Source organism: Homalodisca vitripennis, chromosome 1 (genome assembly GCF_021130785.1).
Source record: "Homalodisca vitripennis isolate AUS2020 chromosome 1, UT_GWSS_2.1, whole genome shotgun sequence".
NCBI classification, from domain to species: domain Eukaryota; kingdom Metazoa; phylum Arthropoda; class Insecta; order Hemiptera; family Cicadellidae; genus Homalodisca; species Homalodisca vitripennis.
Genome location: NC_060207.1, coordinates 183,664,255 through 183,677,273, shown reverse-complemented (window position 1 = coordinate 183,677,273; position 13,019 = coordinate 183,664,255). Strand labels below are relative to the sequence as shown.

The window sequence follows — 13,019 nt, the reverse complement described above, 5'->3', positions numbered from 1 at the left end:
AACCTATTGTTTTAGACCTAAATATACACAGAACCAATAGCACCACAACAATAATTAAAAAATAATTTGATATTAGATATGAGATGTGACAGCATATCAGAACATTTGAAGTAGTATGTGTAACTGTGCCCCCCCCCCCCAAATGATAAGCTTCACTTCTTTCTCACCAATCAACCTCAATTAGGATCATTGAATGTTCTGAAAAGTAGCCTGGAATTATAATGATAACAATCAACGTACTTAAGCCTCTTCTTCATTGATTTTTCAACTTTTATTTATTTCTAAAAGTTGAAATAAAGCACTATTCAGTTTCAATACTTACCTGAGTCAATAAAGAAAATAACAGATCATTACTGCATACAGTGGGGTGGAGAAAAACACACATTTGGACAAACGTACTGTACATTGACTATATCAAGTGTCCTCAATTTTATAATGTTACTTTACGAGAGTTACTTGCATTGACGAGAGTGAATCACTGGTCAAAGCGGTACCACAATCACATTTCACCACGAAAATTTGAAACTGTAGTTGTAATGTAATCTATTAGACAAAGTAAACATTCAATCAGTATCTTGATAGAATATCATATAATTTCATCAGTCAGGACCAGTCTCTGGGCTGATGCTGATTATTTCCAACTGATCGAAAATTTTTTTATGACTCCTCTCTACCTCAGTAAGCCAGAGAATGTCACCAAGAGAATCGATTGCTTGCTTTTAATATGAAGTGTACGTTTTCCACCCTCAAATAATTCATAAAAAGACAACAAAGTGATGACAGTGAATAATGTCTCACAAGACAGACCACAAAATAAATTTGGGACAACTCACTTATTATTTCAAACACTGTTGAATTAAATTCATAGAGGCCTGTCATTTGCTTTCGAAATGACATTATTTATTTATAAAATGACATCCTATTTATCATTTATAACTCAGCCAAAAAAAGAATTGCACATGACGTAACTAACACAACTTGATAATTCACCACAACATATTATATTGTAATGTACACCTTAAGCAATTTTAAATATGTCTCTAACAAAATGATAAGTAACAATATATTCATTGTTTAACCAAATCTATAACAATGAGACAAATCTATTTTCTCCATTTGCATAGAGCCAAAAGAAATGAATCTAATGACCAATGACATGACACTAATTTCTGAAGTAGACTGGTCAAGAAAGTGTTTATAGAAACTTTTAGCAATGAAAATCATCCTTTGAATGACAAGGAAGATACCCAACTCATATTAGGGATAATATGTAATGAGATTGATAAACAACTCTCAAATCCAATGGTAAAAAGAATAACTGCAACAAGCGATGGAACTGCATTCACTCTGGAAACACAGTAGAGATGCCATACTGAATACAAAGTAAAGAAAAGAATGCCTCTGCAGCCAGAATATCCTACCAGTGAAATGCTAGGATGGAAGAGGATGAAATGGTTGCTGAGGCAACTACAATGCTTCTCCACAACTGTATAATAACAGAATACATGTTTCTATATCTTGTCATGCCATCCAATGGCTTTAGATTTTTTTCCCCACTTAATATCTTTCCTAAAACAAAATATAAGTATGCCAGACCACACATCCAAGTAACATTATCCTGTGAAGTTGCATGCGAAACTTTAAGTCTATATCTCATTTCATTCTTGAGACGACAGAAAATGAAAAAAGAAAAGACATTTTTACAGCCTCCAGACAGACAAAAGAGAAACTTTGCAATCCTACTGAGTAATAGGCATAAATTACTGCCTATTTGAGGTTGAGTGGTAGAGAGGGCTTGATAGCCCTAACTCAGCCTCTTTAATAAAGGCATTTTTCATTGCATTTCATTTCAAATGACTCATTTTGTCTATGTAGAAATCAAGTTTCAAGCAAAATTAGGAACCTGTAAATACACTTTTTAGCATCTTACAGATAATTAGGCTACATAAACATTCTTATAAACTCCATAGAGGAACATGCCCATCATTAAACACAAAGTTACCTATGTAGAAATTAATTTGCAATAAAAACAATGTAAATTCGTTCTTAAGATATCCTGTAGAAAGCAGACGCAACTGCATATACACAGACATACGAGAGGAATTTTGCCAGAACCCTTAATGATAGCTAAGATAATATACAGGTATAATTTATAGTTTATAGCTAAAATCATTCTCAAGATATCAACCTTGATTATATGTTTTTCTAAAACTCAGCCAAATCCTATGTAGGAATATGCACCATCATCGAAGTCTGTCTTCTCTACATACTAATAAACCAATACAATGGATTATCGAAGAACTCAACAGAACTCAAGAAAAATCTCTTACTGATCAATCCAACAAAGTAACCTCATTAGATAAATTATTGTCACATGTATTAAAATGTCAAATGACTGTATTCAGTTTGTTTACTCTACGATTTTCTAGTGGCCATCCTGATAATGCCCAGCCAAATGTGATAGTGACATGCACCACCATCGCACTCGATGTTGTATACGTACACAGAAATTAAGCTACATGCAAAAGTTTAAGTCCATATGTAAGTTTGTTCTTACAATATCAAACAGACAGACAAAAATATAATTTTACAGTCCCGGAAGGGGGCTTTGCAAGTGCTAAGCCTCCTTGAATTGTATTACAACAATACAGCCAAACAAAAAAAGTACTAACAAATTTCATTATACTGATGTAATAAAAAAAGAAATTAACATCTAGATGTATATTTTGAAATCTTCTTCAAATCATTTTACCTAAATTTGTAAATTTGTAATGATTTTACATGATGGACATTATTAGATATTTTGTTTGGAAACATTGTTTCTTTTGTTTCTATTAAAATAATAATTATAGCAGAGTGCAATAATAATGTAAGTCATTATAAAAGTTAACTTATTTTCATTTTGATCCTTGAAGAAACAACCGAAAACTAATAAAAGACTACTCCTGCTTAACGCTAATGCTTGGTTGGTATTCTATGTCCAAGAAAACTCCATCTGTAACTCAAATCTTGGCAATTGTATTTCATAAATTTATAACTGCTACTGTATTCTAGTTGGTACTCACTTGTCATCAGCATATGTGAATTTCATGTCTAGTGAATGCTTGCTGAGAAAGGTCTGCTGGCCCAGGGGTATCTCGATGTTGGCTGGGTGAGGGATGGGCTCTCCGATGGCTACCAAATACATTTGAGATCCTGCTGAAGAGTCCGTATCCATCACATCTTCGTCTTTGTCAGACACGTCACTGCTCACCATGTGACCAGTGCAGTGTATCACCTACGAGTCCACAATAACTATTATTGCAGTTTAAAAAACATTTACTATAATGCAGCTCGTTAACAAACAGTAATGGAGCTTCGATGCCATTGCCAAGAAGAAGAGATTCTTCCATTGTTTATTTAAAATTATAATGACAGTTTACCTTTTTTAAAAACTTGTAGTTTCCAGTTAGTTATTGTTTGAAGCTACTTTATTTAGAGGAATAGTCAAGATTTGAATTTACCACTGATATTTGTTGCAGTTCAGTGGTAGTGGGAGCTTGCTAGTGACAACTAGCACTTCTAATGCCAGATTTGCTTTAATGGTAACAAACAAAACTATTGAGTGGTGCAATAGAATCCTGCTAGGCACCATTTATAAAATCTTTACCTTTGTTTCTTTGTTTATTCAATTGTACACATAAGTAAAAATGAAATATCTTGAATTTATTGGCGACATATTCTTTATTGATGAGAGGTTCTTTAAGTCCATTTATTATTTTAATATCTACAAAATGAGTACATAGGAATCAGTATTAATTCAATCGAGAATTAAAATAATTTTAGCAACAAAATTTTAACATATACATATTTCATTAAATTGCCATGATTTTCATGTGTTGCTGCTATCTTGTCATTGTTTGGGTTTAGGTTTAGTATGACGGATGTACAATTTGGTAAGTATAATAGTTTGTTTCTTGCGGATGGTATGGTTACACAATTTACTATGTGTATCACAAAAATGTATTCCATACCATCAATTTTGTCAGCAGCAAAACAAAAACAATATCCGGGAAAGAGAGAGGCCTGGCCAAGTCATTGTGCCCTGTGACGCGATTTGATAGTGTGTTGATTAAGTAACCAGATGTACCCTTGGTTGCACCCAGTCTCTGCTGAATCTCTGTTCACACAACCTACACATTGATGTGATATTCACTAGTGTCCATAACTAAAACGTAAAAGTGGCAAATGTAATAAGAATTGTTACAAGCAACTAATGGGATTTACTTATTTAAATTAATAGTAGTGTAGTAGCAATGTTAATTTTCTACATCCCTAATATATACAATAATGTATAATGTAGAAATTACCAAATCTATAAAAAGTGTTTTACAGTGATCTCTCTATATTCCATTTTCTAAATGACATCTAAGGAGTGTCAATTATGAAAAAAATTAAAACACAGCTTCAATGTAATTAATAGCAAGTGGCTATAGATGTAAGAAAAATTTATGACAAAAATTAATTTGTCACTATTTAATTTATACAATTTTAAATTTTTGTGGTTATACACAATTTAAGGAGATTAATGTTAAAGTGGAAAGGTCTTTTAAACAAAGAAAAGACCTTTTAACATTTCCAAAATAGAATCTACAGTAACTGCAAGTGATTGGTAAAACACTGTTTTCTCATATACAAATTCTTAAATTGAAGAAGAGGACATTAGGCTTACCTTGTATGTGGCAGACTTGAGATTGACGTTCCTGCCTTTGCTTGTCAACGTGCACTTCATCCGCAGGAAAAATGTCCTCTGTAAACTCTCTGCATCTTTACCAGTGAGAATCTCCTTCACCTCATTGTGATCGCAGGGGTGGCTTACCTCGTAGATACTCTGACCCATGAGCTCAATCTGCCACACAATTGACATACATTCTTCATTTGAAGTTTGTGATAATGGAAGGATTGTGAAGGAAATAGGACTTTCCTGACATTAGCTAACGTTCAGTGATACTCTGAACGATTGCAAATTGACATACATTGTAAAACTTATCATTGTATAACAAATAGAGAAAGAAGAGTTTTTTAAAGTTCATAGTTTTCTAATTGTCCTGGTGACAAGTGGATTTTCCCACACTTCACCATTTGTAAGTTTTATCATATGCACACATATATTCACACAAATGAGACATATAGGGTGCAAACAAGACAGTTACTTGTCATCAGAGCAAATATTTACTAATCTACAAATATTTACTGATCTAAGACTCATCCAAGCCTATTTACACTGCATTTAATACAAGCAATAGGTTTACTCAGATGAATTTTACCACAATACAATTGTACTTTAAACTTTCTATGGTAAAGTTTCCATCATCTGAAATATTATTGGGGGTAATTGTCACCCTTCTCTCCTTTATTATGAACTCAAACTCTGAAATTACATAGTACAGTCTTGTTAGTCTTTATATTACTAAGTCTGCCTCAATCTTTATTCTCAGTTACCTCCACAGATTATAAGTTCTGAACATAGGCACTATGTCACATCTGTGTATTCTCAGTTACAGATTATAAAGTGCTGAATACAGACATTTATCTCATATCTGTGTATCAATGGCTCACAGGTAAATAACTCTTTTATCAGACAATGCCCCATCTATTTTATAAAACTATTCTTCATGCCAAAATGATAGCAAAACATACTAGGGCAAAATATAGTCAACTTATTCAGTCCAACCTACTAGCGTTCAATAAACATGAAAAAAGCAAAAACACCCAGGAACCAACTGACACTGGACACCAAAATGCTGCCTTCCGTTGATTTATCATATTTCTGTAACAGGGATATGAAAGATCAAAATAAACTTAGTCCTAGCCTGAGATATATTAAGGAAGAAGGACCCAAGCTTTTGGATCATAATGTGTGTTATGTTCCAGAGTTCATGATGATCTTAAAAATTAACTTGAGAACATTTCTCAAGCTCCCTTCCTCCTATCTTAAACATGACATGTGGTTTTGGGTACTCAAACCTTGTTGGTATTTTACTTTGTAGAACATCTTTTCTTGAATTTAAAGGTTTTGTAATAGTTGTGCCATATATATTTTGGCCCATATATGTTAGCAATCCTTTGCAAAGTTTTCACCCTCAAGTTTTTGATTATATAATACACGTGGCATCCAGAGTAGTATTATTGGTTTTTTCTTTTGTAGACCTTTAATTTGATGTACAACATGACAAGTCTTCTCATTTTATTTTTCAAAATTGTAAGCCTTAACACGACTTCGGATGGATTTTTTAAAACTCAACAGGAACTTGTATTTCTGAAGAAAAGTTTAAAGGAGATGATGGATGTCATACATTTTGATTACCCTGTATGTTAAAACCAATATAAATGCTCATTATAATACTGAAAAATAGATGAATCATTGCACTGCATTGTTAACAACAATAAACATAATTAGTTGTTATTGTAACATTTGATTAGAAGGATATAAAAGGTCAATGGCAGTTTTGTTTACTAGTTTGGTGGATACACCATAAAAAACAATTTAAATTGTCATATTTATTACTCAAAATCACAAACTCAACAGATTTTATGTATTTTTATAACACATTATTTAACAACAAGTAATTTATAGTTATTTATAAATGCTCAAAAAGCATACTCACTAGAATCTCATACAAATAAATGAAAGTCCAATAATGACAAAATTCATACTGTAACTCTATATTTTACAGGATGAAGAACAATAACTAGATAATGTTTTGCACTTTGTCAGTCAAAAATATAAATGCAAAGTCACTTTAAAACCTGGAATCTTTATATGATGTATATATAACACAATAATAAATTTAAACAATATAGAATTTTCACGTTTTAGTTTCATACAGGAATGTAATAATTTTTTTATATGCGTATATGTTAATGAATTACGTAAAAACAATACATGACCAAAAACGCAATGACTGATTAAAGTGCAATCTGTGCTCATAACACAGTCCATGGTATCCGGTTTAACTTCTTCAAATTCAGAACAGAGAGTGAGCCGTTCATGGTTGGGCAAATCTGTTTAGCAATTCAATCAAGCCCATTTCATTGGCCACTGTCAATATAATGCGACATAAATATTGATTCCACACCTGCACTTGGTATGTGAGATTGATCAGAGGAACCGATACAGTAACTTAATCATCAAAAAAGGCAAATCCAAGTTTTCTTGTCCGATCTGTTGCAAATAGAGAATAATGTTTTCTATTTTTCCAGTCGGCACCAGATGGACAGACATTACTGATTAATATGTTCTTGTCAGATTGTTTCACTTAATGTTGTTACGTTACCACAATCAAATATACAATAATTTATTACATTGTTATGTATTTTTTCCATATGTTAGATAGTGTATAATGATTGTACTATCTCTTTATTACTAATTTTAATCAGTTTGTATCACTGATGTTAGAATCAACTAATTTGCCTTAGGTTGGCAAATTACATTGGTCATCTGTTTCTTAGACTAGGCATTGTGATCTTTGCATTGAAGAGGATGCTTTAGTATTAAAAGTGGCAAATTATGTTCTATTTGAGGCACATGCTCGATATGGAAAAACTTTGTGGAGTCTCGTCCTCTGTAAACCTCCACTGTGTCCTGGTACCGCAGAATTGGAGTTTACAGATCATAGCAGATCTGCTACCACAAGAATTCTGTTAAGAGAATCTCAAGGACTTTGATATCTTGACAGCTGTATGTATTTATATCGTTGAAGTCATCACTCATGCCTCTTAAGCAAACTAGCCAAAAAACTTTTGGCCTTTTTTTAACATTATATATAGAATTACTTTTAACGTAAGAAGGGTGCCTAATTCATTTAATTGAATTGTTCTAATTTGAAATTTCAACCTTGACAATATTATTTTTCCAATTATAGTACGCGACTTGTCATTGCAATCTGGGTTGTGGCAAATAATCAGTTGTTTATTGCACTTAGGCTTGAGATATACTGTTTAAACTTTATATGAGGATAGAACATTAGTTTCTTGCTATACTGATTGGTATTAACATTTTTAATTACAATCTCTTTACAATTATTGATAAATAATATAGCCAAACGTCCAAGCTTGCAATGAGACCTCTTGTACTACAACCTTAGACTTGTTACTGACTTCACATGGAATATTTCAAACTGTCATGACAATAGTTTGTACACTTTCACAGTGTCCTGTAACAGTTCTTGATGAATAAGTAAATAAAGTAACTATTGATCGATTGTGGAAATAAACAACTCAAAATAAAGTTGCTTATAAATATAAAATTCAGTCAAACTATACTTTTAACCATAAACAAACATTACCTGTGACAACCCAAGGTACTCGCTGACATTTTCTGAGAGGAAGACGATGTCACCGTCTGCTGACACAACGAGAAGAAAACCTTCAAGGGCCTTTAGAAACAAGGAATCATGCTGTTCATCTGTGGGGCTGGGTTTTACAGGTATCACCTCGCTCGGAACTGAAACACGTTAGTAATAGTTGGTGACTTGTTCTCTGTTTAATTAAGAAGATGGACCATATTAATCTTATTATGTCACACAGATGAATGTAAGGGATGATTGTATTGTTTGAGCATTACCAAAGTCTGACTCAAATAGTCGACAAAATGGTGTTTATAAGTTTGTTTTCATGCAAAGTATATGAGTAATGTTTGAGTTAGACTACTAAAAATTGTTATACATTATATTACTGCGTGCAGAGGATAGTTACACTTGGATGATAAAAAGCATGGAGGACGAATTGGTATTCCTGTATTTAACTTGTTATTTCAGGCAACTTTTACTACATTTTAAATTATAGGCTAGTAATAATTTGCAATGCAATAGCAATTCAGAAGAATGGCTCATGAGGAAATCAAGGAATTTTCTTTGAATATTAATTCAAGTTACTTCACTTAAAAGATCTGGATGAGGATAAACAATACAACTTTTGAACGATCCTAATAAGTATGAGAATCAATGTAAGGGTTTTATGCTTGAAGTTGTTTAACTGTAATTGTATTACATCTATATCTGACCTACTCATACATATTATGGTTCAACAGAAGCCAAAATTCATGACTTGTACCTCTTAATCAGCCTCTGCATAATCAATCCCAATCGTTGAAAAACAAACTTCAATATTACAGAATAAAAAAGGACAATGTACAAACTACAAATACAGTGAAGATGGTTTTATTTCTTAAAACACAATAGTTGTTTGATATTATACCATTTGCAATAGAGAATGAGTTAGCTTGCAGTTCCTTCCTAACAGCTGCCAAGATGAAAGAACAGTTCATGACAATTAAGTAAGGTTTATAAAGCTGTATAAATTTTATTACGAAAAAATACTGTAATAATCTTTATCTTGGAAATAACTGACATTTAATCATAGAGCGTACAAGGCACTGCCGGCAGGACGTTACGTTCTCATTTGAGGACGTAATTCAACTGCTTACACGAGGACGAAAAGTCCTGCTGGCAGGACCGTTTTTGGTCCCATTAGAAAGAGGGAAATGTAACGAATTAGCGCATGCAAGTCTGAAGTTGGTAGCTCTGACGTTCAGAAATGGCGGCGATTATAGGAAAGGGTGACCGTGTGTATGTTTTCGCTACTTATTTTGATACTCCAAATAGTAGTGGAAATGCATGGAGTCGCTCGTTATTTCGTAGTAGTTATGATACCACTAAGTGTAATGGTACTGTAATTAAAGTGACGTGTAGTTGTGCAACAGTTCTGTGGGACATTGACAAAAAAACAACTAGATGTTTGCTAAAAGACTTTTTCTCAAGTGATGGTCGAGCTGTCATCGCTGCCCGGTGTGACGCCTGCTGCCAGCCGCCGCTATAGGCCTACTCCGCCAGCTCATATCACCTGCAACGCTATCAGGTAAGAGAAAACTTTTCACTTTCTACCATTTATTAATAGTTGATAAATTAAAACTGGGTTTCTTAGTATATTTTTGGTCGTACTTGAATAGTAAAGTTATTCATTACCAGGATAGTTTCAAAGGGGACAAGTATAGATGACGGACTTTTTGGCACACGTAAAACTCGTAATATTTGTCACATTAAAAAAAGTTCGGATAAATGTTTGTTTATTATTAAAAAGGCATCATCTAAAACAATTTCTTTGTTTCAGGTGATGCCCAGAAAAGTAAAAGGAGGAAGACTACCGTTCAACTGACCAGTGCTGAAAACAGTTCGTCGTCATCATCATCCGATAAATCTAATGATGAAAATGAAGACCTTTGATAGCGGATCAAACAGTATTATTGATTTACCTGCAGATGCAGAGGAAATCTATAATAATTCAAACTTAGTTTTTAGTTAATGACACTGAGTGGGACTTTGGTAAACATGTAAATATTGATCAATTCAAGGACCATCAATACAAACCTCGTTTTCACTTGCTCAATACTAATCAAGAAATTCTATCCCTCAATGAAATGGATTTTTTTTGGCTAATTTTTTTCCCCATTCATGACATAAACCCATATTTTAGTTTGTTCAAATGCTCATTTGAGGGATAGAAGAAAACCAATTTCGAGACATGAGTTTTTTCAAGTCAATTGGTATTTTGTACGCCATGAGTATAAATATGTTAGGGGTCCGCCGCAACTACTGGTCTACGGAAACCGACGGCCTCTTTCCTGCTCCAGCTTTTGGTTCTAGGTTTGGGATTGGTCTGCATGAACCAAGGTCTGTTTTGAAGAAATTTTAATGGCAATGGCATTTGCCATGCCTGAAGATAAAAGGAATGGAGATAGGTGGCATCAAGTTAGGGCCTCTCATCAACATGTCCGTAACACATTGGAGGCAGAGTTTTTCCCCAGGTTTCAAATTAACTGTAGAATGAATCCATGTTTGCTTGGTACGGGAAAGGCAACTACCGTGAAAATGGCATGCCTGCTGTGATGAAAATTAAAAGGAAACCTAAAGGAGTTGGTTGTGAAGTAAAAACTATTTGTGATAGCACATCAAGAATCATGATTGGGATCAAGAAATCAATGAGGGGAAAGAAGAAATGAAAAAAAAAAAATGGCAAAAGGACTTTGGTGCCGGAACTGCAACAACGCTACGATTGACTGAACCGTGGCATGGAACTGGTCCGAATAGTTGTAGGAGATTCTTGGTTTTCTTCTGTAAAGACCAGTATTCAGTTAAAGGAAAGAGGTTTGTATTTTTTAGGGATGGTTAAAAACCGCTTATAGAAACTATCCTCTGAAGCAAACTGTCCTGAGGTGCCCTAAGGAAAAGGGGTCTTTTATATCAGCTACAGCAAGCTCAAAAAATGTAGATCTTATTTGTGTAGGATGGAGAGATCGTAAGGTTCATACGTTTGTAGGTACCTGCTCTACAACTTTACCTGGAAAACCATGTACAAAAAAAAAAGATATGATGACGACGGAAAACCTTACACCAAAGAAGTAGCAACGTCCAAAACTAGTAGAAGATTACTTCATGGGAGCTCCTGCCATAGACATACATAACCACATTCGCCAAGATGGACTAGCACTAGAAACGGTGTGGCAAACTCAACAGTGGCATCATAGAATGTTTGCTTGTATATTTGGTATTATGGAAACTAATGCCTTTTTAGCATATAAACCTTCACAGACCTGCCCCTTGAAAAGAAGTCTCACACAGACTTCTTTAAGGCACTAGCCTTGCAATTAATAAAAAAAAACCAATTTGGCCTTCCACCAGAAACAGAGACCTGCAGAACCTTTGTTAATCGATGAAGTGAATTTACCTGTGGAGGTAATCTCGCACGTCCTTGTTAACCTTTCTAAAGAAGAGACGAACGGAAGCGAGTTCAAAGGAAGTGTCTAATCTGCTCGAGAGTGCACGGAAAAGCAAATGAAAGCAAGCTACTTTTGCAAGAAATGCGGACCTAATGCTGTCATGTGTAGCCCACAAACTGGCAGAGATTGTTTTGAATATCATATAAAAAATTGTATACCCTGTAGGTCGTAAGAACTAAATATGTATTGAAAAAGATGACTCTGTAGCTATCAAGATAGAAATCATACTTTTTTGAATTTAGTTCTTTGAGATAGCTAAACATATTAGAAAATAAGTCTCAAGATTTTCAATATCTTTCCTAAGTATATGAATACATAATGAATTTTACTAATTAGTTGAAATACTTAATGAAGTTTTCTTGGGTAGATCTGAGTTTTTGCTACTTATTCTATACTTTTAATTTATTCATGTATTCTCTCTCTGTTGTGTAACGGAACAAGTTTTATACTTCGTATGTTTATACATTTATTTTACATTTAAAAAATAGATAACAGTATTGTTGTATTAGTCAGTAAGAGTCATATTAAACAGTTTAAAAAAAATTTACAGTAGTTTATTGTTCGCCCAACACCATATCTGAAGTATTACTGCCACTAATGCGCTCTGGTTACCAAAAAGTACTGCCGGAAGGACGCGTCCTGCTGGAAGGACAGTTCAAACATTCGCCATAAGTGCCTTAAGTCCTGCTGGCAGGACGCAACGCTGCGTACAAAAGTACTTCCGGAAGGTCCTTCCAGCAGGACGTGGGATTGTACGCTCTATCATTAAATATAACTTTCCTTCCCTAACATAAATTTTATTGCAAATGACTGTACTCCTAATCATATAATGTACTGGGAAGAAAACCATTGTGTGGAGCTGGTATATGAAGCCCAACAAGTTAATATGTATACTATTTACTTTTCTATTACATTATGTCAACGATCATTTAACAGTTATCCATAAAATAAATAAGCGGAAATTGAAATTTAAATCATATTCTTTTTTTTAAACAAAAAAAAACTAGCAACAATAGATCCAAATATACTTAATTAACAATACATGTGAACAGAAATCAAGCACTCCTTGTAGCTCTTCTAGGTTGTTACTACATTTCTTTGAAAATTGTTTGCGATAGGATATCACAGAAATATGTAGAAATGAAAATCCCTTTTGAGATTGTTAAAGCCAATAATTATTAGTGACAGCTATAGTTTCGGCACC

At 33.7% G+C, this 13,019-nt stretch overlaps 1 protein-coding gene across 2 annotated transcripts in view; it reads right to left on the bottom strand.

Annotated features, from left to right (window-relative positions):
- LOC124352873 (hypoxia-inducible factor 1-alpha-like) overlaps positions 1 to 13,019 on the bottom strand; it is a 177,153-nt gene that overhangs the window by 105,887 nt on the left and 58,247 nt on the right. For both annotated transcript variants that reach the window (XM_046802589.1, XM_046802588.1), the window contains exons 3-5: positions 8,328 to 8,485; positions 4,712 to 4,888; positions 3,066 to 3,277 (exon numbers count right to left, since the gene is read on the bottom strand). In XM_046802589.1, coding sequence (XP_046658545.1) covers positions 3,066 to 3,277; positions 4,712 to 4,888; positions 8,328 to 8,485 — 547 coding nt within the window. The remainder of the gene's footprint in view (positions 1 to 3,065; positions 3,278 to 4,711; positions 4,889 to 8,327; positions 8,486 to 13,019) is intronic.